This window comes from Bufo bufo, chromosome 1, assembly GCF_905171765.1.
Source record: "Bufo bufo chromosome 1, aBufBuf1.1, whole genome shotgun sequence".
NCBI lineage: Eukaryota > Metazoa > Chordata > Amphibia > Anura > Bufonidae > Bufo > Bufo bufo.
The window spans coordinates 721,594,483-721,620,537 of NC_053389.1; the positions used below are offsets into that span (position 1 = coordinate 721,594,483).

The 26,055-nt window shown below is 41.8% G+C and overlaps 1 protein-coding gene across 2 annotated transcripts in view; it reads left to right on the plus strand.

The window, feature by feature from the left end:
* Positions 1-26,055, plus strand: part of ADAMTS7 (ADAM metallopeptidase with thrombospondin type 1 motif 7) — a 78,489-nt gene that overhangs the window by 3,426 nt on the left and 49,008 nt on the right. For both annotated transcript variants that reach the window (XM_040414357.1, XM_040414356.1), the window contains exons 2-11: positions 10,536-10,891; positions 11,321-11,471; positions 12,423-12,628; positions 12,889-12,972; positions 13,285-13,409; positions 13,596-13,745; positions 14,191-14,334; positions 18,918-19,062; positions 19,261-19,353; positions 20,915-21,060. In XM_040414357.1, the coding sequence (XP_040270291.1) occupies positions 10,536-10,891; positions 11,321-11,471; positions 12,423-12,628; positions 12,889-12,972; positions 13,285-13,409; positions 13,596-13,745; positions 14,191-14,334; positions 18,918-19,062; positions 19,261-19,353; positions 20,915-21,060 (1,600 nt within the window). The remainder of the gene's footprint in view (positions 1-10,535; positions 10,892-11,320; positions 11,472-12,422; positions 12,629-12,888; positions 12,973-13,284; positions 13,410-13,595; positions 13,746-14,190; positions 14,335-18,917; positions 19,063-19,260; positions 19,354-20,914; positions 21,061-26,055) is intronic.

Below are 26,055 nucleotides of genomic sequence, written 5' to 3' on the forward strand. Positions count from 1 at the left end.
ATACAGCACCCCACAGTATACCCTGTCTGTCCTCCTAATAATAGAGTCCCCTACCACTATACAGCCCCCCACAATATACAGCACCCCACAGTATACAGTAGAGCAGTATGGCACCCCACAATATACAGCACCTCACGGTATACAGCACCTTACGGTATACAGTATACGGCACCCCACACTATACAGCCCCCCACAATATACAGCACCCCACAGTATATAGCACCCCACAGTAGAGCAGTATAGCACCCCACAATATACAGCACCCCACAGTATACAGTAGATCAGTATAGCACCCCACAGTATACAGCACCCCAAAATATACAGCCCCCCACAGTATAAAGCACCCTACAATATACAGTATACAGCCCCCCACAGTATACAGCACCCCACAGTATACAACACCCACAGTATACAGCACCCCACAGTATACAGTAGAGCAGTATAGCACACCAGCATATACAGCACCCCACAGTATACAGCACCCACAGTATACAGTATAGCAGTATAGCACCCCACAGTATACAGCACCCCACAGTATACCCTGTCTGTCCTCCTAATAATAGAGTCCCCTACCACCAGCATCTGCCTGATCTTTGCTGCACTCCTTTTCCCATCCTTCCTGCAGTGGTCATTCTTCTGGTTGCTAGGAGAAATTCCCTGCTGCAGTGTTGCTGGCCCTGGGCTTTCATCCCTAATATCAGCCAAACAGGCATCCATTGATTATTGTGGACCCCCCCCCACACACACACACACACTTCAAAAAGTGGAATAAAGCGTTTCTAGCCATTAAACCGTTACAGGAGGGTTGGCAAGCTGAAATAACTTTGTATAAATTGGACAACGCCTTTAAAATGAAGCTTCACTTTTGCAGCCAGTTACCATGTATTAGTAGTAGTCTTACTACAATGATGTCCTACTTTGGTTACTACCTACTTAATAGTCACACATCCAGTCCTAAGTTAAAGTGGTTTTCCTTGGACTCTGTCCAAAATGCTTCTCACTATAATAACCTGAAGAACTTTTCACATTTCCATGCTGTCTCTCTTTGGGTCACCTCCTACATCTCTGCTTTTTTGAGAGCATATCGTCCATAGGGAAAGTACTGTGTGATAAAAATGGCAATATCCATCCCAAGTTGGATGAGGTAAGGTGCAGAGAATGACTTCATATCTATAATAATCACCTCAAGGTTTCACCTGAGGTGACATTACTTGCTTCAAAGATGATGCATGTCTGAAGGCAACACCCTGTGTTGTCACAATGTTAGGGCTCATGCACATAAACGTTTTTTGCGTTCCGTATACAGGCCGTATTTTGATTCCATATACGGAACCATTCATTTCAATGGGTCCGCAAAAGATGCGGACAGCACTCTGTGTGCTGTCCGCATTCGTTGCTCCGTTCCGTGGCCCCCGCAAAAATTACGAGGCATGTCCTATTCTTGTCCATTTTGCGGACAAGAATAGGCATTTCTATAATGGGCCTCCTGTTCTATTCTGAAAATTGCGGAAGACACGGGCGGCATCCGTTTTTTGCGGATCCGCAATTTGCGGACCACAAAAACGTCACGGTTGTGTGCATGAGCCCTTAGTATGACAAAAATGTAAAGTGAGTGTCTACAAGTCTCAGACAGAGATGTAACTTGAAGCTCCTAGGTCCTTGTGTAATATCTGTGACTTGTGCCATTTATAAAACTGGTATCTACTTTGGTCCTGCTGAGGCACCAGGGCTGAGTACAGTAGCCATCTCTGCACTCCCTGGTTTGAAGGATAGCTGTCAACCTGTTTCCATCTAGCTATGCGGGTGTAAAATCACAGATACTAGGATGCCATGATAACAAAATTGATCATGAATGTACAGAGCCTCCAGACCAAGGCTGCAAGGCTACCTGCACTGTTTGGATGAAATTCACTGCTACCATAGTTGCCAACAGTCCCGAATTTGAAGAGAATTTTCCTAATTTTAAGAGACAGTCCCAGCAAACACCAGGCTGTTTCAGGCCAAAAATGGTTGGGCTATTTGTAAAACCCATCCATAAGTGGAATTCACGGTTGGGTTTGGGCCTGGGGTGTTCCTGGGTCAGGGCTTACATGTCCTGGATTCACCAACTACAATGTTGGTAAGTATGCCCCTACTTTTATCCAACTTTTTTATTTTGTTTTTGAGTCACACTGAGCTATCAGTAAAGTGGTCATCAAAACAAAGTTAATGAAAATTTCACTTGACCGCCATGGTCATGCAAGTTCATGATGGCTTGAGTTGCCGTTTCTGGTACTCTTTACATTGCAGTTGCTTTAGGTCACGCACTCTGAAGCTCCTATGTAACTTGGACTTGCTACCTACCTCTCTCTTCAGCTCTGATCAAAGGACAGAATGACATGCCCTGATACCGCCATTAGGAAAAGCTCCTATATGCAGCACCAAATAGCAATGCATACGGTTGCTCCAAGAGTCTGGATTTTATTTTGTTTTTTACTACTGACAGATGATACGTCCTGTAGATCTGGCTGATGTATAGGTAGTAATAAAATAGTACATGGTTATCACCAAGAGCGTACACCCATACAGCATGACTGCAAATATAAGACTCTTTGTTGTCCTCTTCTGTCATAGTAACATAGTACATAAGGCCGAAAAAAGACATTTGTCCATCCAGTTCGGCCTGTTATCCTGCAAGTTGATCCAGAGGAAGGCAAAAAAAAAAAAACCCTGTGTGGGAGAAGCCAATTTTCCCCACTTTAGGGGAATAAAAAATTCCTTCCCGACTCCAATCAGGTTACTTTCTGGGAAACCTGGGTAACCACCAAGATATCCTGCATTGCACTTCTTCTAGGATTTCCAGGTTATTAAAGAGACACTCTGGGAAAATGTTTCATCTTTTTCCCTGTTTGTAGCAGGCATTGGGTAAATCGCAATGCAGGTAATGTCCTTGCCCATGGTATCATCTTCAGCTTTGTTCCTCAGTGATGGCCGCACTGACTTTCTAAGTGATATAGTGTCTTCAGGGTAGACTGGAAGTCAGCCTCTCTATGCATTCCTGTAACATTCACATTGAGCGTCTCATAGGAATGCATGAAGAGACTCACTTTCGGTCCTCACTGAAAACACTGTATTATTCAGAGTCACAGGGTTGTCACTGGTCAGGTGGCACCATTGAGGCACGGAACTGAGGATGCTGATACTTTGGGAAGAAAGTGCTCCACAAGAACATTACCTGCACTTCCATTTAAGCGATGTCCGTTACAAATGGAGGAAAATATAAAACTTTTTCCTGGAGTGTCCTTTTAAGTATCTGCTTTCAGGTGGCCATAATAGAGGTACATTTTAGAATCTGTATTATGGTCACAACAGCTGAACCTGTGGTTCTGCTCAGCAACCTGTACATGTTGCCCGTATAAACCAATGGGCATATAGAACATTCAGTATCTAAAGCAGGCAGCAGCGCACATTTTCTTCTTCATCATCATCGTTTTCAGATGGTTCTTCTCTATCTCTGTTAGTTTGGACTACTATACCATTCTTTTGTATTTCTGCAAATATCTCTACAGTAGAAATGTGGGAATATGGAGTCAGCCAAAGAGATTATCAAAAAAGGTTTGCAGGTGGTGATGCCCAATGCTATTGCGAGATCTTTGTATGAGGGATCTTTCAGTATATTGCTCCAGTATGGCTGGATGTGTACAAAAGCTGGTTGTTCACAGTGGTGGGAGGGATTATGAAAAAATGCGGAGGTCAGCTGCAATAGTAATACAAGCAAAGACTGTCGAAATCTTTCAGTAGAATTTTCTGACTAATCTAAAAACGTTTAAGGATATTGGCGAATATGAGCAGAACCTTGCATAGTTACAATCTCAAAATGACAATCGACCAGTGTTTAGGGTTGAGTTATACTTGCGGAGTCTTAACATTACTTTTAGTCATCATATATAGGGTTCAGGCATATGGCATTGTCTGCTCTAGGGCTCTGTCTGGACCTGTAGACACTCGGTGGTTCAACAAGGTGCAGTTTTAACTCTGTATGAAGTCAGAGGCACATACAGGTACAGAATATTTCCACGTGCATATGCCTTTAAAGGGGCTTTCTGGGATTTTTGTATTTAGGGTCTAGGCTCAGGATAGGCCATCCATATCTGATTGTCAGTGGTCTGAAACCCTGCATCCTGCCGGTCAGCTGTTGAGCAGTAGCTCAGTTTTCAAAAGTTGGCGCTGGAACTACACATCTCCATCCATTGTGTAGTGGACACAGCTGGTTACTGCAACACTGCTCCCATTCACTTCAATGGGAGCAGTTCTGTCCGCTACACAATGGACATAGCTGTGTAGTTCCTGTACCAACTTCTGACACGGGAGCTACCCTGAACCAGCTAATCGGCAGAGTAATAGGGTGCCAGACCCTCACTGATCAGATATTGAGGTCCTATTCTGAGGAAAGCCCATCAATATTACAATCCATCCAATACCATTTTATTCTTTATTATGTGGACTTTTGATGTGTTCTTCTGTATAAGTCTACTGTAAAAGGGTCTGCTGGCTTCCAGCCCAAAAATATGTTTTACAACCTGTTGCTTTTGGCTCCTTACATGAACTAGTTCATCCCAAAATAATTGTCTTAAAGTCCTTTTGAAGATGTCTGCTTATTGACACTGATTAACATCCACCCCATGCTGGTAGGTTCATGTACAGTCATTGAAGAGCATATAAAAATAATCAAACCGAAAATCTGTTTCTTTCCAGGAATTTGAGGGCTCAGTGGTCAGGGCTGGTGCCGTGAAGCTCTGGTGTCTTGGGTTCAAATCTGCATGGAGTTTGTATGTTCTCCACATGTTTGCATGTATTTCCTTGCAGTACCAAAAACTTACTTATAGGTTATTAGGCCCTCACTTGCTTGAGATAAGGAATTTAGATTGTGATCTGCACTAGATATGATGATTGATGAGAGAGATAACAATCTCCGTATAGCACTGTGGAATTTGTTTGTGCAACTGAAATAAATGAGAATTATTTTTTTCTCAATAAAAACTATTGTTAAAAAAAATTATAATTCAATCTTTGTGTAGAACCTACAACAACAGACTTCAACCTGATATCTATAGATTAAAGGGATTGTGCAATGGTTTAATATTGATGACAACCCTTTAATTTAGGTGTTTGTGTTGTAAACCCTAGGTAGGTAGGTGGCCCTCATCATCACTTATGTACAAATCACATATTGAATTGTCCACACTTTTGCTAGTATTTTTATTTTCTTTCACTTTGGAGCTTCATCTTGTATTCAGTAGTATGCTGCAGTTGGGAATGTCTCCCAGTAATATCTCCATGCATGTATCTATAAGCTGAAAAAAATTATATAATATACTTTATGTAGAACTATGGCCCCCAAGCCAAGATCTCTGGGTCTACCACTATATGGACAGCTCATGTTTATTCCATATTCTCTCTCGTAGAGCTGACTCTAGGGAGAAGCCTACCTAAATGGGTCTCTGTGTGAAGGAAAACTGGCTTAGCTGTCCAAGCTGACCAATCAGATTCCAACTCTAATTTTCCAAAGGAGCTCTGGAAAATAAAGGGTGGACAAAAGCTATCAATCTTTACAGCCATGGTCTCATAAAAGCTTAGGCCTGTTTCACACTTGCGTTTTGATTTCCTGTTTTAAGATTCAGCAGAGGATCTCAAAACCGGACCAAAACGGTTCCATTTGATGTTAATACATCCGGATGCATTCATTCCGTTAGGATGAGGTTGTGTTACATCAAAACGGAACAAACCGTATCGGGCACTAAAATCATTGAAAGTCAGTGGGTGACAGATCCAGTTTTTTCAGAACTGAAAAAAAACACTTTGATTTTACATTGATTTTGCTGCTGTATCCGGTTTATTCTGTTTCGCAGACCGGACACCAAACCGCAGCTTGCAGCGGTTTTGTGTCCAGTCAAAAAACGCAACAAAACGGAACACATCCTGATCACTTTTGTCTCCATTGACAATGAATGGAAAATGAAAAGGGAACCGTTTTGGCCTGGTTTTGAGATCCTTTTCTGGATCTCAAAACCGGAATGCCACAACGCAAGTGTGAAACAGGCCGAATTAGCAAATACCAGCAATCCCATATTGATAAAACTCCTTGCATTGGCAATAAAGTCAGTTTCCACTGCCAGGAACATTAGGCACGCTACTATTCATGAAACCAATAAGCTATAAATCTGCATATGTGACTTCTTATAATGTTAGCATTATATTCCGGATATAACTGAATCTTAGATCATCCGTGTATCTTCCTCGGATTTAAAACTACAGAACGAGCAAATATAGTAAATGTAGTTTAGTAATTCCTGTATAGATCATCAAATAGATCAAATTAAAAGTCCTCACATCTGAAGGATCTGTACTACCTAAGGCTTCATGCACACGACCGTTCCATTTTTTGCCTTCCGCAATTTACGGAACAGGTGGCCCATTGTAAAACGGACAAGAATAGGACATGCTATTTTTTTTTGTGGGGACACAGAACGGAGCAAAGGATGCGGACAGCACACTGAGTGCTGTCCGCATCTTTTGCGGCCCCATTGAAGTGAATGGGTCCGCACCCGAGCCGCAAAAACTGCGGCTCGGATGCGGACCCGAAAAACGGTCGTGTGCATGAGGGCCTGAGACTAGTCCAGGGATGCACATTGCTTCTGTATAATGCATTTTCCTTGTTTGTTATGGCTTATTTCTAGCAGTCCACACGTGGGTCCTAGATGTAGACGTCAGCTGGTTCCTGTCAGTCCAGCTGGGAGACAGCTGTACATGGGACTTGGATTGCTGTGGACAGTGGAGTGCTAATTAGTGCCAGAGGGGGAAGGGACGACCTAACATTGCAGTCCTGCAGGTTCCCAGAGATGGGAATACATAGACTACAAAAGACTGCTGGCTGCATTTTTTTTTTTCTTTTTACAAAGCTTCTCCTGGGAAAAAAATAGGAAAAAAAGATCACGGGATTTATTAAGGGAAAAACTGCATTATTCATATTGTGCGAATAGCAGTGGTTTTGAATCCTGGCCTAGATCGCACATAGCCACAGGACGGACATTACATAAAGTGAGGAAGCCCCAGTAATCTCCTCTTGTCATGAGTCATAGAAAATAGTTTTCGACAATCCCAGGGAGAACATAGAACAGCTTCTTTTTGCCAAGAATAATAGCTTTTTTTGTTTTTTAATTAAATCATTTTTATTCATTTACAAACATACATAAAAAAAAAAGTAAAACAACTTATATTTTCAAACCTATTTTTCCCCCCTTTACTTGACCCACCCTTGAGAGATAGGGGGAGGGAGAGAGAAAAAAAATATTACCTCTCTATCTTATTATTCAACCAAAAATTCCATACACTAAAAAAACAATCCTTTACCCCTATTATTATAGATTATCCTCTCTATCTTAAAGAGAACCTGTCACCTGGATTTTGTGTATAGAGCTGAGGACATCGGTTTCTAGATGGCAGCTAGCACATCCACAATCCCCATAGCTCTGTGTGCTTTTATTGTGTCAAAAAAACGATTTGATACATATGCAAATTAACCTGAGATGAGTCCTGTATGTGAGATGAGTCAGGGACAGGACTCATCTCAATTTAATTTGCATATATATCAAATAGTTTTTTTGACACAATAAAAGCACACAGAGCTATGGGGACTGGGTATTGCGGATGTGTTAGCGGCCATCTAGCAACCCATGTCCTCAGCTCTATACACAAAATCCCGGTGACAGGTTCCCTTTAATCATATTACTCCGCGCAACAATGATTTTGCTACTGAGAGAAAGACATGTGATTTATACTAAAATGAGCGCGCTGAATCCAAATATGAACTCGGAATTTGCCTGACACATCTAGATTTTAACCTCCCCTTAAGGACCCTGGGATTTTCCATTTTTGCATTTTCGTTTTTCACTCTCCGCCTTCCCATAGTCCTAACTTTTTATTTTTCTATTTACATAGCCTTATGAGGGCTTATTGTTTGTGGGACAAGTTGTACTTTCTAATGGCACCATTTACTGTTGCATACAATGTAGTAGGAAGCGGGAAAATTAGGTAGAATTGGGGAAAAAACGTGATTCTGATAAAGGTTTTTATTTCTATTTTTTTTACACTGTACACTATGCAGTAAAATTGACCTGTTATCTTCATTCTCCAGGTCAGTACGGTTCCAACGATACCACACTTGTATAATTTTTCTTGCGTTTTAATACTGGAAAAAAAAAATGTAAACCTTTGACGAAAAAATATATATTTTAGAACCATATTCTGACCCTATAACTTTTTTGTAGTTATGTGTACGGGGCTGTGTGAGGGCTCGATTTTTGCGGGACGATCTGTTCTTTTCAGTGATACCAATTTGAAGTGTGTACGACTTTTTGATCACTTAAAAAAATATATATATTGGGTAGTTGAAGTGCCCAAAAAATGGCAAATTGGCTGTTTTTATTTTTTTTCCCGTTACGCTATTTGCCATTAATATTGTTATATTTTAATAGTATGAGCATTTTCAGAGCTGAACCCGGACATACCTCAATTTTCACCCAGGTAGCAGCCCCCCCTGACTTGAGCATCGGAGCAGTTCATGCTCCGATGCTCTCCTTTGCCCTGCGCTAAATCACGCAGGGCAAACGCATTTTCAGGAGTTCCGGTGACGAACCTGGCTCTCCATGGGGCTGCCAGGAAGCCCGGTGACGTCACCGGCACTGATGGGCGGGCTTTAGGGCTGCCCTAGCCAGTAAAACAGCTAGAGCGGCGCTAAAGCCCGCCCATCAGTGCCGGTGACGTCACCGAACACACTGCCGGGCGGAAGCTTTCGCCCGGCAGTGTGTTGTTGTAAGCAAAAGAGCCCGTGCCCTGCGCGATATAGCGCAGGACAAAGGAGCCCATCGGATCATGAGATGCTCTGATGCTAGCATCAGGGGGGCTGCCTGGGTGAAAATATGGAACCCGGACAACCCCTTTAAAGGAAGCTTGTCACATTGAAAATTCAGTACAAACTGCAGGCAGCATGTTATACAAGATAGAACATGAGGAGCCGAGCAGTGTGATACATAGCTTTGTAAGACTTAACTGGAAATTGATTCATTTAATGAGGAGCTGTAGCCTCTCCTGACTGGTTTAGTAAATAAGTGTATTCCATATGCAACAACACTGGGGCATTATTCTTATGACTCTATGTTGTGTCATTCTTCTTCTATTCTTGCTGGATGTGTATGGATAAAGATACAGATGAGAGTTACGAGTTTGGGTTGGGTCCCTGCACAGTCTGACATTGTCCAGTGTCAGACTGTGCAGAATTTGGGGGGTACTATCTCTCCTTGTGGAGAAAGGGCCTTAATCGGCGTGAGGAGACTTATAGGCCATACATTCTGGGAAGAAAGGGATTCAAATGAGCTCATTTTTTAGAGGCAGAGCTTGTTAAGAGCTCATTTGCATCCCTTTCTTCCCAGAATTCCAGAGGAGCATGTATGATCTATAAGTCTCCTCATGCCAATTAAGGTGCTCTTTCTCCAAGGAGAGAGAGTACCCCCCCTACCCCCCAAAATCCTGACCTAGGCCTCTCAACCAAGTTAAGCCAGTACTCTCTGCTCTGCACTGATGAGGGCCAATCACCCTGAAACAGCTGTCTGCAAATTAAATGCTGGCTTATTTATTATCCAAGTCATGTCTCAAGGCCTATTTAAATGGGCAAACATTGACCTATAGGATAGCTGCCTTACATCTGGTGGCATCAGAGGCAGAGCTTGTTAAGAGCTCATTTGCATTATTTTCTTCCCAGACTGTGCAGGGGATCACATACCCAACTGGTACCACCCATCTATAACTTTATCCATAAGCTTCTAGAAGGAATAAGAGAAGAACGGCACAATATAAAATCATAAGATACAATTCTCCAGAATTGTTAATGCATGGGGAATGCAAGTAGCTACTAAAAAAGTCCGGTCAAGAGAGGTGATATGTCCTCTTGAAACCCCAACACTTTATATGCTTCGGAGTCCAGTGGGTGGTCCTACTTAAAGCTATCTCGGTATGCACACTTATACAGGGCACCCATTGGACACCTAAGCATAGAGAAGCCAGGGATTTTTATGAATGAAGTTGTACCAATCTTTCCCACAAATCCATATCTCACTCTACTCAGCTCCTCCTGTTCTAGTGTATAACAAGCTATCTGCAGACTGTACACGGGTGACAGGGTTACCAAATTCACACCCAGTGTCTGATGTCTGGTGTACAAATGAATTAGGTTGAATATTATCTAATTCGTCTGGTTTTCATCATATGAAAGATAGGTATTGATCAGATGCTCTCCAAACACCTCAAAGAATAAATGAGGAAATGGTCTTTTCAATCGCTGCCAAAAATACATTTTAGAGATATTGAATGAATATCTGAATGCAATATGGTAACCCAACGCCATCCTTTACCAACCCCATACAGTATTGTAATATCACAAGGGGGCATTACACAGAAACTGAATATGAGTATAATGAGCGACTCAACTTTTGTCTTCTCAGATATTCCTCTCAGCTTTTCCCTGGATGCAGACATTGTGCATCCTGTCCGAGTAGATGAACATGGTAGTTTCCTAACCTATGACCTAACTCCCCGCAATCTACAGAAGAGGGGACTTTCTTCAAGCACTAGCTCCTCTACCTATTATGAGATCAAATACAAAGGAGTTGAATTGACCTTCAACCTTAGTCAGAACCACCAGCTGCTGGCCCCAGGCTTTGTGAGTGAGTGGCGTAATGGAGGCATCCGGGAATCAAGAATTGTTAGTCGGCCTTCAAGCTCATGCCATATGCAGGGTGAAGTACAGACCCATCATCAACATGTTGGAAATGCTGCTATCAGTATCTGCAGTGGTCTGGTAAGTGGAGAACCACTAGATTCATTACTACATGTGGTCATTGAAGCATTTTTCCCCTCAAATATTTAGAATATATTAGCAGAATGTGAAGTTCTGGTACATAACATCTCATTGTTCGTTATGTCCCAGGGTGAATGGGATTTGGTGTGTCTGATGAGGGTTTCCCAGGTGTGCAGAATTTGACTTGTGTGAGGGATGTCTAATCCCAGGTGTGCAAGGTCAGACAAAGTGTTTGAGGGCTGAGTTGCCAGGTGTTCTGGGCCTGACACATTTAAACATCTGTTTGTGTTGTCTTGTCACCGATCAGACGTAAAGATCTATCTTTGCCTCCAGGTTAGAATTTTATATTAGTCGATTACCACAATGACCAGCAACATATTTATCTTTCCACTTAACTTTTTTTTTTTTCATCTTATACTTTTCCACAAGAGAGGCGTCTTCCAGTTGGAACATGAAGATTTCCTGATAGAACCAATGACTACCGTAGAGCCCTCTTTGGAAAAAGGACTACCTCATCGGATCTACCGGCGTCATTTAGTTGAGGATCCGCAGTCAGGGTACAGTAGCTGTGGTGTTAAGGGTAAGTCTATTTCAAATTCTCCTCACTTTTTCACAGAACTTCATGCCCAATTAATCTAATGATCTACTGTGATATTTTCTTATCTGTACTTTAAATTGGGATTTCTGGACAGGAGTCAGTCACCAGGAAATTCACTATTAAATCAGGCACAGAGACTTGTAGAGCTAGCTCAGCTGAATGTAATGATAGAGTTAGAGATTTGTTGCTTCATTCTGGAGAAAAAGTACTTTTAATCCATATGCAAATGAGCAGTTAAGTGCACAGAGGGCATTCCCAAGCCTCTTTGTGCACCCTTTCTCCTCCTGCCAGCCCCTACCCCTCTTTCTTGGTTGACAGGACCAGACAAGATAACTATGCAGGAACCTCGCCCTGTCAATCAAGAAAGAGAGGGGGGTGTGGAAGGAGAAAGCAGGAGGAGCAAGGATGCACAGAGTGTATTGGGCCCACCCATGGTGCACTTAACTGCTCATTTGCATATGTATTGAACATATGTATAGTACTTTTTCTTAAGAATGAAGCAGTGGTTCACCAAGCTAATCTAGCCCTGCAAGGTATTGTGCCTGGTTTAACAGTGAATTTCCTGGTGACAGACTCCCTCTTAGGGTGCATTCACACGCCCGTGCTCATTTTGCATATCACACCGGACGTGTGCACCCCGCATCGCGTGTCGACACATTGACTTCAATAGGTCTATGAGCTGCCAGATGCAGCCAAAGATAGGAGAAAAACGGGCATGGCCGTCAAATGTTCATACAGGGACATAGCTGCAGGAGAAGCGGCTGCTTTGGGGCCCGTTCAAATATTTGCTGTGGGGCCCAGTCAACTGTAGTTACGGCACTGTGTTCATGTGAATGCATCCCAATTCTCAGTATGCTTTTCAATATATGTTAATGTGAGACTTGCAGTTTATAGGAAAATGCTGAACACAGATTTACATCTATATTTTGATAGAGCATCCAGATTCCCATGATAAGTGGGAGAGGAGAAGGGAGCGCTGGGAACAGTCAAAGGCACGAGAGAGAATAGAGCGACTTATATCTCGGAGATCCATTAGCAAGGAGAAGTGGGTGGAAACCCTAGTTGTGGCTGACTCCAAGATGGTGGAATATCATGGAAAAAACAGTGTAGAGAACTACGTACTGACTATTATGAATATGGTGAGAAAGGATGAATATATGTTCGTATTACATTAAGAAGACTACTCCCTTATCCAGACCAGATTTTCTGTGACAGATATAAGTACTATGCATACTGGTCATCTCTATTTTTCTATGCAGTTTTGGGTGGTCATGTTAAAGAGGTTTCACTGTATCTCATACATAGCCCTGGCACCTGGCATCGTCCCCTATTGCTTATTCCATTCTTTTTTTATATATCTTATACATATATCCCTATTGATTTTGATTTTTTAATATAGGTAGCTGGACTTTTCCATGATGCCAGTATTGGGAACAGGATAAACATCGTTGTTGTTCGCTTGATCCTACTGGAGAGTGATGAGGTAACAAGGAGAGGCATCCTATTGACATGCAACCACCTTTGGGGCTGTGGAACAAGAGAATAAAGGGAGGTAAACATCAGAGAGATTAGAGTAGTTGAGTAGCTGCAAGAATGTGCAGGATGGAAGGGTATAAATTGGTTTGACTGAGGGAATGAGTTAAAGGCTGAATGTACTGTATCTAATGAAAGTACATAGAGAAACCTGTAGAATGACTAAGGCTGAAATATGTTTGTCATAAGTGCAGGAGAGGTGAGAAGGAGAGCTTGGCTGGTCTTCCTATTTTTAATATGTCATGGTCTTCTCATCTCTAAGGAGGAGCTGAAGGTTTCACATCACGCTGACAACTCTCTGCGCAGCTTTTGCAAGTGGCAGAAGGCCATGAACATGAAAAGTGAAGAGCATGCTTTACATCATGATGTTGCCGTTCTTCTTACCAGGTCATCGAATATATAGACCATCTAGATCAAGTAACTCCACTTTTCACAACACAGTGGCCATCAGTCTCAGGCCACGTAACACAGCACAAACAAACCCTACACACCCTATAATCTCACTCAGTAAACCTGCAATACTTATACAGCATATCCATAAATACTTATGCATTAACTTTTTTTTAATTGCAGACGAGACATCTGTGCTTCCATGAATCGTCCATGTGAGACTCTAGGTCTTTCCCATGTGTCTGGAATGTGCCAACCTCACCGCAGTTGTAATATAAATGAAGACACAGGTCTTCCAACAGCCTTTACTGTCACTCATGAATTAGGACACGGGTAAAATTTTATTTAGATTTTTGACAATAAAGACTTACATGTTACATGTCTGGTTGCATCTTCATTCATAACATCAGCTTTGCCAATGTTAGACAGAACATATCTTCAGTTAGCAATGTCAGTGGTGTCATACAGGGGCGGATTGGCTATAGACCTTAGAGGGAAATTTTCCGGTTGGCCGATGCCCAACCAGTGGAAGTTTTCCGGATGTATTTTGTGATGTACTGTGGTATTTGGCTCTGTTGGGGTGGTATAATGTGCCACAATATGGTATTGTTGGCCCTGCCTTCCATCAATTTGGACCCGACTACAAAACGGGGCCACTTCTAGTATTTTTTCAAGGGCCACTTTAAGTTCCTAGTCCTCCCCTGATGTCATATGTATAAAAACTGTAAACTGCACCTTTTTGTCTCCCTTGAATAACTTTTATTCCTCTTTGGCCTAGTTTTGGGGTACAACATGATGGCGTTGGGAATGATTGTGAACCCAAAGGAAAGAGACCTCATATCATGTCACCACAATTATTGTATGACACGTCTCCGCTAACCTGGTCACGCTGCAGCCGAGACTACATCACTCGCTTCTTGGAGTAAGTTTCAGAAACTGTTACATGAATGTTCCTCTATATCAGGGATCAACAACCTCCGGCATTCCAGCTATTGTGAAACTACAACTCCCAGCATGCTCCACTAATTTCAATGGGAGTTCTGAGAACAGCCAAGCAAGTGTGCATGCTGGGAGTTGCAGTTTCACCACTCCGGGAGAGCCGAAGCTGGCTGACCCCTGCTGTATATCTTCATATCATGTAATATTGTTTTCCTTCCTTTGCCTTACCGATTTTTTTATATTTTTTTTTTACCACACACTGATGGGATCAGTCTTCAAATCACTGTTTTCTTTGAAAGAATAGCTGCATTCCATGACAAATTTTAGTAGATGTTAGTTTGTTAGTGTATGAATGATGATTTTGTTAGTTTGTGAACTAGGGTGATTTCATATGTGCTGTTTTTATGCAGTTTTTTTTACACAATTGTAATTTAATAGTCAGAAAAAGTCAATTAGCCAGAGTGGAAAATGGCTACAAAGACTGTCTCTATTTGGAGGACTCAACACATATGTGTTTTAACATGGGCAACCCCAGTGCCCCTGTGGTATCAGTGGCGTAGCATGCAAAAATAAATTTGGGTAAGATTTATCATATGCTTTAAACCAGAAACCTGAACTTACAAGTCACAAGTTTTGGTGCATGCATTATTTGTGCTAAATTTGATCCTTTTTACCTTTTTCCGATGCTGCGTTACATTCCTGAAAAATGGGTGGAGCATGGGTGGGGCCTAATGGGAGCGGAATGGCCTCTACCAGATGCCCAGCAAATTTACTAGGACTTACACCAGAAACTGGCATAAATTATAGCACAATACTATTCCAGCACCTAGCTGTTGTAGATTTGACTTTCTGGCACAAAGAGTGCCAGGGATGCGCCTAATTTATTTAGAGGAGAATTAAGTGCATCTCATTCCAATTCCAAGGGGATCAAGACTGGCATACTGGCATAGGAAAGACCAGTCTTAATAAAGCTCCCTTGTATTTTGAAGCGTTAAAGTACTGGTGACCCCGGAAGAACTTTCTGAAATGCGTAGGGTCATTTGAAATAATCAGCTAGAGGGGGAATCATTCGGATAATCTCTTCTCTCTGCTCATAGGATATTGTAATACCTTTAAATATTTATAAGGTCTATTTCAGTTCCCTATGGCTTTTTCAGTGAATTTCATCTGTATTCCCACACTATAAGACGCACTCTTTTGCCCAAAAAATCTGGATAAAAGTTTACTGCGTCTTATAATGTGATGATTGACTTCAACACTTCCCCTGCAGTTTCTACCTGTACTATAAGTGTATCACAGGCCGTTGCCATTGTCACTATGCAGCACAGCACAACCTGTGGTTCTCCGGGGGAGTGTTGAAGGTAATGGGGGAACTCTCACTCCTGCAGCTAGTCAAGATCAATCTCTCAGACCAGGCCCGGTCTGTTTCCTACACATATATACTGGATGTCATGCCACTGTATATACTGTCACTGTATATAATGTAATTGTATAATATTGTAATTGACAATAAAGTCTTTTAGTCCTCCTCCTGGGTGGGCCCCTTCTGAGTTCAGGCCTTGCAGCAGCCACTTCCCCCTGCTTCCATTATAGCTACGCCCCTGGACATGGTGACTTTGGAGGCTCTAATATGACAAGTCACGTGGGTTTTAAACAACCGGGGGACATAAGGCACCAGTAAAAAATTGCTATATGAAAAGACAGGTGACCCATTCTCATGTAGAAATAGTATTATTATGCTACAACAAACACGTGCAACTGAGGGGGCCCTGTATTGCAGCAATATTTTTTTTCTTATTTTCCTTCATCTAAAACATAGGTTAATCCAGTGCTTCTTATAGTATGGCAATATGGTATACATTTTTTTTTTCTCTCTCTTTTTTCTTCATTTACTTTGTCCAGGAATGCAAACATTTAGAGCTTCATGACTTACTGATTTTACTTTTACAAAGCTGGAACATAATTTTGCTGTACCTGCCAATGTGAAGGTCTATATAGTATGAAGGTTAATTATCTACTACTTGCTTGTACGGCTTCACACATTAACGCTTAGTGTTCTACGTGGTATGTAGGTTATGTGGTCCATTAGTTACATGACAGTGGTCTCCTATATGTGTAATATTTAACTAACAAGGTTGCTGACTCCTTCCATGTAGCTGAGCTGAACACAGAACGTGAATATATTTATTCATTTTATTCATTTGATTATATATAGCAGGCATGCTCAACCTGCGTCCCTCCAGCTGTTGTAAAACTACAACTCCCACAATGCCCTGCTGTAGGCTGTTCGAGCATGCTGGGAGTTGTAGTTTTGCAACAGCTGGAGGGCCGCAGGTTGAGCATGCCTGATATATAGGAATTTCATTCATTCTGTAATTATAATCTATAAGACAGTGTCTATAAATCTGATCATCATTTTTACATTATTATATATCATTCCATATCGTCCAACATCTCCAATTAACACTTTTGTCATCTGTTTAGTCTACAGTATGTACCCACTTGTAGTTGGTTTGATTAACTAAGGTTGACTTAAGAAATTATGGAATTGACCTAAAGTTGGTTATATGTGATTAGGAACCCAAGGGAAAAACCTTGACCATGTACTACATGAAGAAGCCCCTACAGGCTTAAAGGTCAAAGAAACCACTTCAGAATAAAGGTGTCATCCAAAATTTTGCAAGCAATGGCCTATCCTCAGGATAGACCATCAATATCTGATTAGCGAGGCTCCGAGACCCTGCACTCCCACCGCTGTTTTGTGGTGGATCCAAAACCGGAACTACTCAACACTGAACATTGTACATTGGGAGCAGCGCTGCCATAACCATCTTCATCCATTACACGTGGATGGAGCTGTGTATTTCCAGTGCCAAAATTACTGCAGAACAGCTGATCAGTGGAGGTGCGAGTTGTTGGCCTATCCTTGGTATATACCATCACTTGTAAATTCCTGGACAACTCATTTAGCTTCTATGAAGATATTTAATGTTCCCGTTCAGCAAACAGTTGTGACCCTATGTGATTATGCTCATTAGGACATTCACAGCTGCAGAGCTATATTTCTGTTCTCCAGGATGTGAACCAAACAATTCAGCTTATTTTCGGATGATTTCCAGCCATATGCTTTTTAATTTTATCTGACTTTTACATGGACATAATAAATCTTTTGCAAACAGCCTACGCACCCCTGAAAACAGGCCGGACAATAGCTGTCCCTGCTTCTCTCCACTCTGACTCCCTCCAACTTGCTTCCTCTAAAGTTTCCAAACACAAACAAGAAGATCAGCCACTTCCTGCCACATCACAATCACAGATAACCATGAAATATGGCCTGGAAAAATAAAGATCACTATGATAGAAAGTGCACACTGTGTCAAGATGCTGAGGGGTTAATCCTCCGCCTTGTGCAGTCACTCATCGGCCCTTTTTTCCATATGCTTGTTGAGTTGTACATTCGTATAGCGACTGAAGCTGACAAAGACATCCAGGTGACCATTATTGAAATTAATGGGGATATCCCTTGATTAATATAATAAATGATGGACATCATATAGCATGGCAACCTCTTTCTAACAAAGTTAGAACCAGCCCTGCACCTCACATGGACCCAGAGATCTCCCCATTCATTGTTTCAATTGCTTTGCTAGATTTATTTTAAGCTGGTAGATCAGGGGGTGTGTCCTTTCTCAGGAGGAGTGTCCTTTCTACTGCAGTGGCAGTTGAACGGTAGAACTGAGTATGTGCATCCACCTCAGGAGATGGACAGAGAAATTAGAAAAACAACAAACAGCAGGTGGCGCTATACAGATACATTTTATTGAATAACTCAGTGGCTATACTAAATTTTTTTATTACATGCAATTACAAAAGTATTCAGATCCAGATGCAGGTTTGAAAAATGTAGAATATGTTTTATGGGACAACCCCTTTAAGCTTTGGAGTCATCTTTAGTGCAGTGGAATTACTTTAGCCAATGTGTGAGACATCTTCTAGCTTGCCCTCCCAATTGGATATTAAATTTTTCTCCAGGAGCTTCCTTTCCAGATCCTGGCAAAAAAAAAAAAAAAGCCAAGACAACATACAGCAGTATTTTGTCCAGCGGAAACCATAACTGAAACCCGATGGATCCGAGTATAGTCAATGTGATCCATCAGGCGCTGTTGATGTCTGGCATTGTCTGGATCCAGAACTTTAGTTTTTTTTTGTTTTGTTTTTCAGTTCTTATAATGGAGCAGAATGGAAAAGTGTCAATGCTGTGAAACTAGCATAACCAAAAAACAAGCTTTTTATATCAATATTCTTCAACTTTCGTTCTCAAGTTCCCTTAATATGTTGTGGACTACTTTAGATTTGCACAGGTTATGAAATTAGTGCATCAGTCTTCACCACAGTTGTTTTCTGGGAAGATCCTTTGAACATGACCTCTGGGAGGTATTTGATAAATGGTGTGTAGTAGCCACCATAGATTATGAGATGTGCACTTTGTAGTCATTAAGTGTGATGCTGTCCTGTATTTATATGTTCTGTAATAATTTTTGTGTCTTTGTGAATTTATTTTAATAGCCGTGGATGGGGTCTTTGCCTGGATGATCCACCTAGTAAAGAGTTCCTAGATTTTCCTTCTGTGCCCCCAGGAGTCCTGTATGATGTTGGACACCAGTGCCGATTACAATATGGATCTGTTTCCACCTTCTGCCAAGACATTGATGTAAGTCAGTTGTCTATAATCAGCTGATAAATTATTTGGGAATATAGTATTCATCTCATACGGCCTCATTCATTGATACAACTTCACAATGTAACCTGCATCACCAGTTAGGGTTGCATCCAAAAATGATAAACAGTTGTTTTTGATGCCCTGATTAAAAGCCATCTCATGCATATTGTCGATACTTCCCTCTTACAGAATGTGTGTAACTCACTCTGGTGCTCTGTGGGAACCACATGTCACTCTAAGCTGGACGCTGCCGTGGATGGAACCATCTGTGGTGATAATAAGGTAGGAAGTAGACACATAGACACAAAGAGAAAACCAATTTTTATCTCTCAGTGGAAAGAATAAAAGTGCAAAGTCTATACTCAACATCTATGACTCCAAATCAGGGTTTAGTGGAACATTGGGTTTCCTAGGAACCTGGCGTGTATAGTATTTACAGTATATGTATAGTTATATACACCATCTATAGTTATGACCCTGCCTGGAAGACAGTATCAGCAAGAGCTGTCTCCTCACAAGAGGCATGGCATAGTTTTAGGGATTCCAAGAGTTGGGAATTATGTCTATATGCAGTATCAAAACATATCAGGGGATCAAAATTTTTTGATGGGAAATATATTCCTGGAGCATGAGAAAATGTAAAAAAAAATTGAAGAATGTACCTATTGGTACGGCAATTGGTGTGGAACCACTGCATCAACCGACAGACTTGGCTTTGGGCTAAACCTAAGGGTGTTATCCAGGCAGTCCCTTGGTTTTCACCCTTTAACACCTATACAGGGATCTGGACTTCGCTGCAGGGACGAAAACAGGCCACTACCTCCTGGAGTAGTTTTCTGTGTGGTTGACAGCTGACCCACGTGGGGGTCAGAGACACCGGTGCAGAGCACCAAGGGATAAGGCAAAATCATAGTCAGGGACAGGCCAAGGTTAGGGCAGTGTATGAGCAATAAATGGTCCGAGTAAGGGCAGGCAGCGAATGGTCAATAGTATACAGAGGTCAGGCACAGGTAGGGTCAGACAGCAGAGGTTCAGAATCAGAAAATCAGGCAAAAGTCTGTTCATGGGCAGACAAACAGATACAGCACACTTTTGAAGGAACTAGCAAGCTAGGTAACCTATTGTTCAGGCACCTTCCCATAGTGTAAGGTGCCTTAAAGGGGTTCTACAGTTTGTTTTAAATGATGATCTATCCTCAGGATAGATCATCAGCATCTGAACGGCGGGGGTCCCCCGCGATCAGCTGTTTGAGAAGGCACCAGCGCCCTACCGCAGGCCCAGTGACGCCACGACTAGTCTGGGTGCGGCTAAGCTCTGTTCACTTGAATGGAGCCTAGCCCCGCCCAGACCATTTGATACTTGTTATGACATCACTGGGCCAGCGGTAAACAGTGAGAAGGCCGCGGCGCTGCTGGAGCGCCGCTGCCTTCTCAAACAGCTGATCGGCGGGGGTCCCGGATGTCGGACCCCCGCCCGTCAGATGCTGATGATCTATCCTGAGGATAGATCATCATTTAAAACAAACTGTAGAACCCCTTTAAGGCACCTTACACTATGGGAAGGTGCCTGAACAATAGGTTACCTAGCTTGCTAGTTCCTTCAAAAGTGTGCTGTATATCAACCCCTTTAAGTACCAAAAGATGACCAGTGTGAATTGGGTTGCATGCACTGGTCCTCGTTCTACATGCAAGGAAGCAGGCTTTGTGCGATTGAGATTTGCTTCATGGCTGTGATAACCCCATCAGGTCTGAGGGACATATTCCTCTAAACTGCATGTAGTGACAATTGTAGATGGTGTGATGACTGTTTGTTTTTGATAAATTTTTATCTGTTTGGTTTGCAGTGGTGCTTTGGTGGTGATTGCATCCCAGTTGGACAACGGCCTTCTGCTGTGGATGGAGCATGGGGATCCTGGAGTTCATGGTCATCCTGTACAAGAAGTTGTGGTGCTGGTGTACAGAGTGCGGAGCGGCACTGCAGTAGTCCATCGTATGTAACACACGTGCGCTGTGTTAATGTTACCTGTCATTTTTTATATTATTATTACTGGTATTGAGAGTGATAGTTGGGTCACAATATAGTGAATCTCTTCAGGAGTTTCCTAGCATAGGATCACATAAGCTATAAAACCCTACTAAAAGCCAACTTGTGTGAATGCGAAGCAACTCTGAACAAAAATATGTAATTACATTATTAGATTATTCCCAAGATCCTAATGGCTATGTAAACTGTTGGGGGCAATTTTTTTTATTATTGCGTTGTACTCATTTTGAGCAAAAATCCTTTTTTCAATTGGTCTGTATTTAAAATTTGGAGCCCTTTTCTCTGTGCAGTTTCTCTAGTAGCAGGCTCTGAATTTTCACTCTGTTCCGTCAGGCAGCTCAGCTGAAAGCTCCTTATCTCTGCTGTATGACAATCTAAACACTCATTATAGCTCAGTTCTTATCTTACTAATAAGAATGTGGCTTAAATAAGTGTTTATGACCTCTTAGTAATTTAGAGATAAGGGTGAAAGTGGAAGTATGATTCTCGCAGCTAGACAAACAGTTAACCCTTTGTGACAGAACAGCTCAATATTTTTAATAAAGACCAATTGAAAAAATGAGTAAAATAGAATCATACAAAAAATTGCCCCCGAAGGTGTACATACTATAGGTATAGCAGCCATAGCATAGGGGCCCAGAGACTGTGGGGGGCCGATTCAGGTGCAAGAACATTGTACCGTTTTGTTGGAGATAACAATATGGTGGCTTTTTGCTATAATGTCGTTTTTCTGATAATGGTGTCATTATACAGAGCTATAATGTTTGCCACTTAGGCCTCATGAACACGACGGTAAGCGTTTTGTGGACCACAAACCGCAGACCCGCAAAACACGGATAACGTCTGTGTGTTTCTCGCACTTTCCTGTTACACATGTCCTTCACTGTTGTAGAAATGCCAAGAATAGGACATGTTCTATACTTTTGCGGAGCGGACATTCGGATGCGGGAAGCACACAGAAATTAATGGATCCCCAAAAAATGCAGATAGGATTCACAAAAAAATACGGTCGTGTGCATGAGGCCTAATGCTGCTGTTTTAATTTTTTTTACACTAGGTGGTGGGGTCCCCCTCGTATTTTGCTATGGGGCCCTATGAATTATAGTAACGCCCCTGTCTAGTTTGCATCCATTTTATATCTTGACAAGTAACCGATTTGATTGTACAACAGTAACAAGTGTATAATTTTTATCTTTAATTGTGACAACCACCTTGACATTAATGAGGTGGAGGAGAGGTTGTCAGTATCAGATACTTCATTTAAGAAGAATCTCCTTCATGAAACCATGCTTATTTCTGGCATTGACTGTACTATAGGCTTCGATGGTTTGCTGTGTGTTATGTCTGTGTCCGTGTTTATCAGTTACTCACAGAATTATGACTTGTTTTTTTTTTTATATAAAGTTGGCACTCTTTATTATCATGTTCTTCTTTTAGGTATAAAATTCTATGAGGATTAATTTCTTATTACATGTTTATTCCAGTCCTAACTTTGTGTTTTTAAACCCCCTGCATGGACATGAATTTAAAGCATTTTTTCCCAGAGACTGTAATGTTGATGGCCTATCCTTATGATAGGCTATTAATATCTGATTGATGGGGTTCCCACTCTCAGCCCTCCCACTAATCAATTGAATGACGTGGCTGTGGTGCTCCACTAATACGTCCTCTAAAGCTACATTCATGTGACCATATTTTGGGTAAAAAAGTTATAGAACATGTCTATTCTTCTCCATTTTGCAGGGATTTCAATAATAGGGGCTGCGGAAAGTGCGGGATGTACACTGCTGGTATCCATATTTTGCGGATCCCAAGTTTGTGGGCCGCAAAATGGATATAGTCATGTGAATGTGGCTTTAAAGGGGGTTTCTGGTTTTGTCAACATCCTTTAAAGTAATCATTTATGAAAGTAGCTGTAATTTTGTAACACATTTCTTTTACCTTTTATTGCCTGTTCTGGGCTGTAGTCACATGACCTTGTCCATGCAGGTCTTTCTTATTTCCTGTGATGTTATGTCCATGGGCGGAGCAGTGATAGGGGAGTGTCTATGTAACTAGCTAGTGGGAGGAGCTATAAACTAGCTGGGTGTTAGGGGCAGTGATAGGGCAGTGTCTATGTAACTAGCTGGTGGGAGGAGCAATAAACTAGCTGGGTGTTGTTAGGGGCAGTGCTGGAGCTGTGGCAGAGAAAGGAGAAGTGCATCATGGGTTTGGTTTGATACAGCAACCGGAAGTGCTACATACAGGATGGAGACAAACCAGAGGGATATGTTTACATGGGGAAAATGGGTCAGGAAAGTCCAAATTGAAATACAAAAACATGGGGAAGTGTGTGAGGTAGTGAACTACATGATCTGCTGAAACCATAGCAATTCCAGAAAACCCATTTAAGGCTACTTTCACATCTGCGTTTTTTTGACAATGAATGGGGACAAAACTGAAGCGTTTTTCCCCCGCTATTGAGATCCTATGATGGATCTCAATAGCGGAAAGCGCAAGTGTGATGTGTGAAGTGTGAAGTTCTTGCCTATACACCGCTTCGTGCATTTGGTAGTGTCTGCAGCTCAGTCTCATTCTCTTGGATATGCAAATCACAGCAACAACGAAATGCTGGTATGGGGTCCTCACTAATGAAAAAATTATGGTCTATTGTAATGACAAGCTATCAGTCAATAATCAATCCTTGTGTTCATGTTAAAGGGGTTGTCCAGGTGTTTGATATGGATCAATAACTGATCAGTGGGGTCCAACTCCCAGCAGCGAGATCGTGGCACTCCATGAGCTCTGTGGTCTCTTCTTAGACCAGTGACGTCATGCATGTTCATCTGTTCAAGTGAATGAGACTGAGCTGAGATACCAAGCACAGCTGCTATCCCATGTATGGCACTGTGCTTGGTGAGCTGCAAGCAGACCGCGGTGCTCACCGGTGTGCCGTGGCCTCTTGAAACAGCTGATTGGCAGTTGGCAGGGGAGTCAGACCACCATACATCAGGTATTGATGACCTATGCAGAGGGTTGGTCAGTATTAAACACCCAGAAAACCCCTTCATTGGCGGCAGCTGGAACTGGGGTGGACTGGTCAGTAAATAATATAACACTTGCTTTTGTGCTCACTGACTTGGACACAAGGTGTCCAAATTCAGCAGATGGTATATCCATACTCAAAGTTTATTTTCAACAGAATGTCCCATGATTTTTTATTATAACGACAGTAGTAATATTGAATAGTTGCCAAGCCAGTGGCTAAAATAATTGTGATGAAGGAGCCTCCATCTTGACTTTCATCTGTAGATGGCGAGCTCTTGACGGTTCTCCTGTTATTTGCATTGATCTTTATTTCAGTCTTGAGGACATATGTTTTTTCAGTAAACGCTCACAGTATCAGTTGTCTCCTTCATCTAGAAATCAATAGGGTTTGACTTAGAAAACATTTGTAAAGGAGCACAATGGAAAGTTTCTGGTATTATCGTTTCCTTAGAAAACAGTACCAATTATTAAATCACAGCTAGAAAAAATGTACAGAAATTCAACAGCTGATATGTAGGTGAAATATTATTTTTGGTGCAAAGACTGTTGAGAATTCTATAAGTTGCCTTAGGATTCATAAGTTGAGGAGAGACAAAGAAAAAGTCTTGGATGTAACAGCTTAAAGGAGTTGGGATTGACACACTGATGGCTATTCCATCACGATGAGATAGGTGGGAGTCCGATACCCAGCCCCCCCTTACCGATCAGTGGCAGCTCCAGGAAGTAAACAGTGTATGGAACCAGTTCTTATGTACTGGAGATCAGCTTCCATTAATTTGGATAGGAACATCAGCTGCAGTTCCCGAGACCTATCCTATGGATAGGTCATTAATATATTGGTTCTGGAAAACTCCATTCAATATAAACTCAGATTTAGATTTAGACCAGACCCATCTGGCTCTCCATCTCCCCAAAGCTTTACTCACCTAAATTTCACCATTTCAGAGCTTAGCTACTGTCCCCTACTAGTCCATGGCTGAAGCCTGTACTGCCCATGATAACTGAGTGGTACTGGCATGATACTTTTGGCAGATGGCATAGGAAATGTTGGAGTGTTGCCTAAACATAAATTTTCATTAGACTTTAAAGCAGTAGAGGAAGCATGTATATTTTGTGCAGAACAGAGCTAGTGTAGAGCTGTAGGGACGAGGCAAGTTGGAGAGGGCTTTGTAAATGGATTCTTTGGAAAATGGGCAGACAAAAGAACTGTGGATCTGTTGCTATATTATTATTATTATTATTTGTTTGAAAGCGTCATTAATTCCATGGCGAAGGGGTTACACATACATAATATAAAAATACAAGAAACTAAAAAAGTAGTTGTCTTACTTTGGCAAATGGCATTTATTATGTAGAAGAAGTTAATACAAGGCATTTACTAATGTATTGTGATTGTCCATATTGCTTCCTTTTCTGTTTTTCCATTACATTATACACTGCTCATTCCATGGTTATGACCACCCTGTAATCCATCAGTGGTGGCCGTGCTTGCACACTATAAGAAAAATCACCAGTCTACGGGCAGTGCCACGGTCCTGGTTATTTCTAGATATCTTGACAACATCTGACATTCAACATCAAAATCTTCTTTTATTCAAAAGGAAAAACATCATAAGGAAATAGTGCCCAGAAATCAAACAATGCAGCTTCAATTCTTGGTAATACATGCAGGGGACTAGAAAAGAATGGACTCATTTAGGATTCGTCAGACTCACAGGGGCTCACTGACCCTCTCACAGAAGCAGTAGCATCATATCTTGCTTTAGACAAGAAATGAGCCTTTGCAGATGTTTAGATGGCAGAAAGTATAAAAATTGCTGGAGAGGATGCAGCCTCCACATTGAGCCCTGGAGCTGCCTTTAATAACAGAGGAAAACAGATGTTGGCAATCGAACTGTTTAATTTTTACAGCAG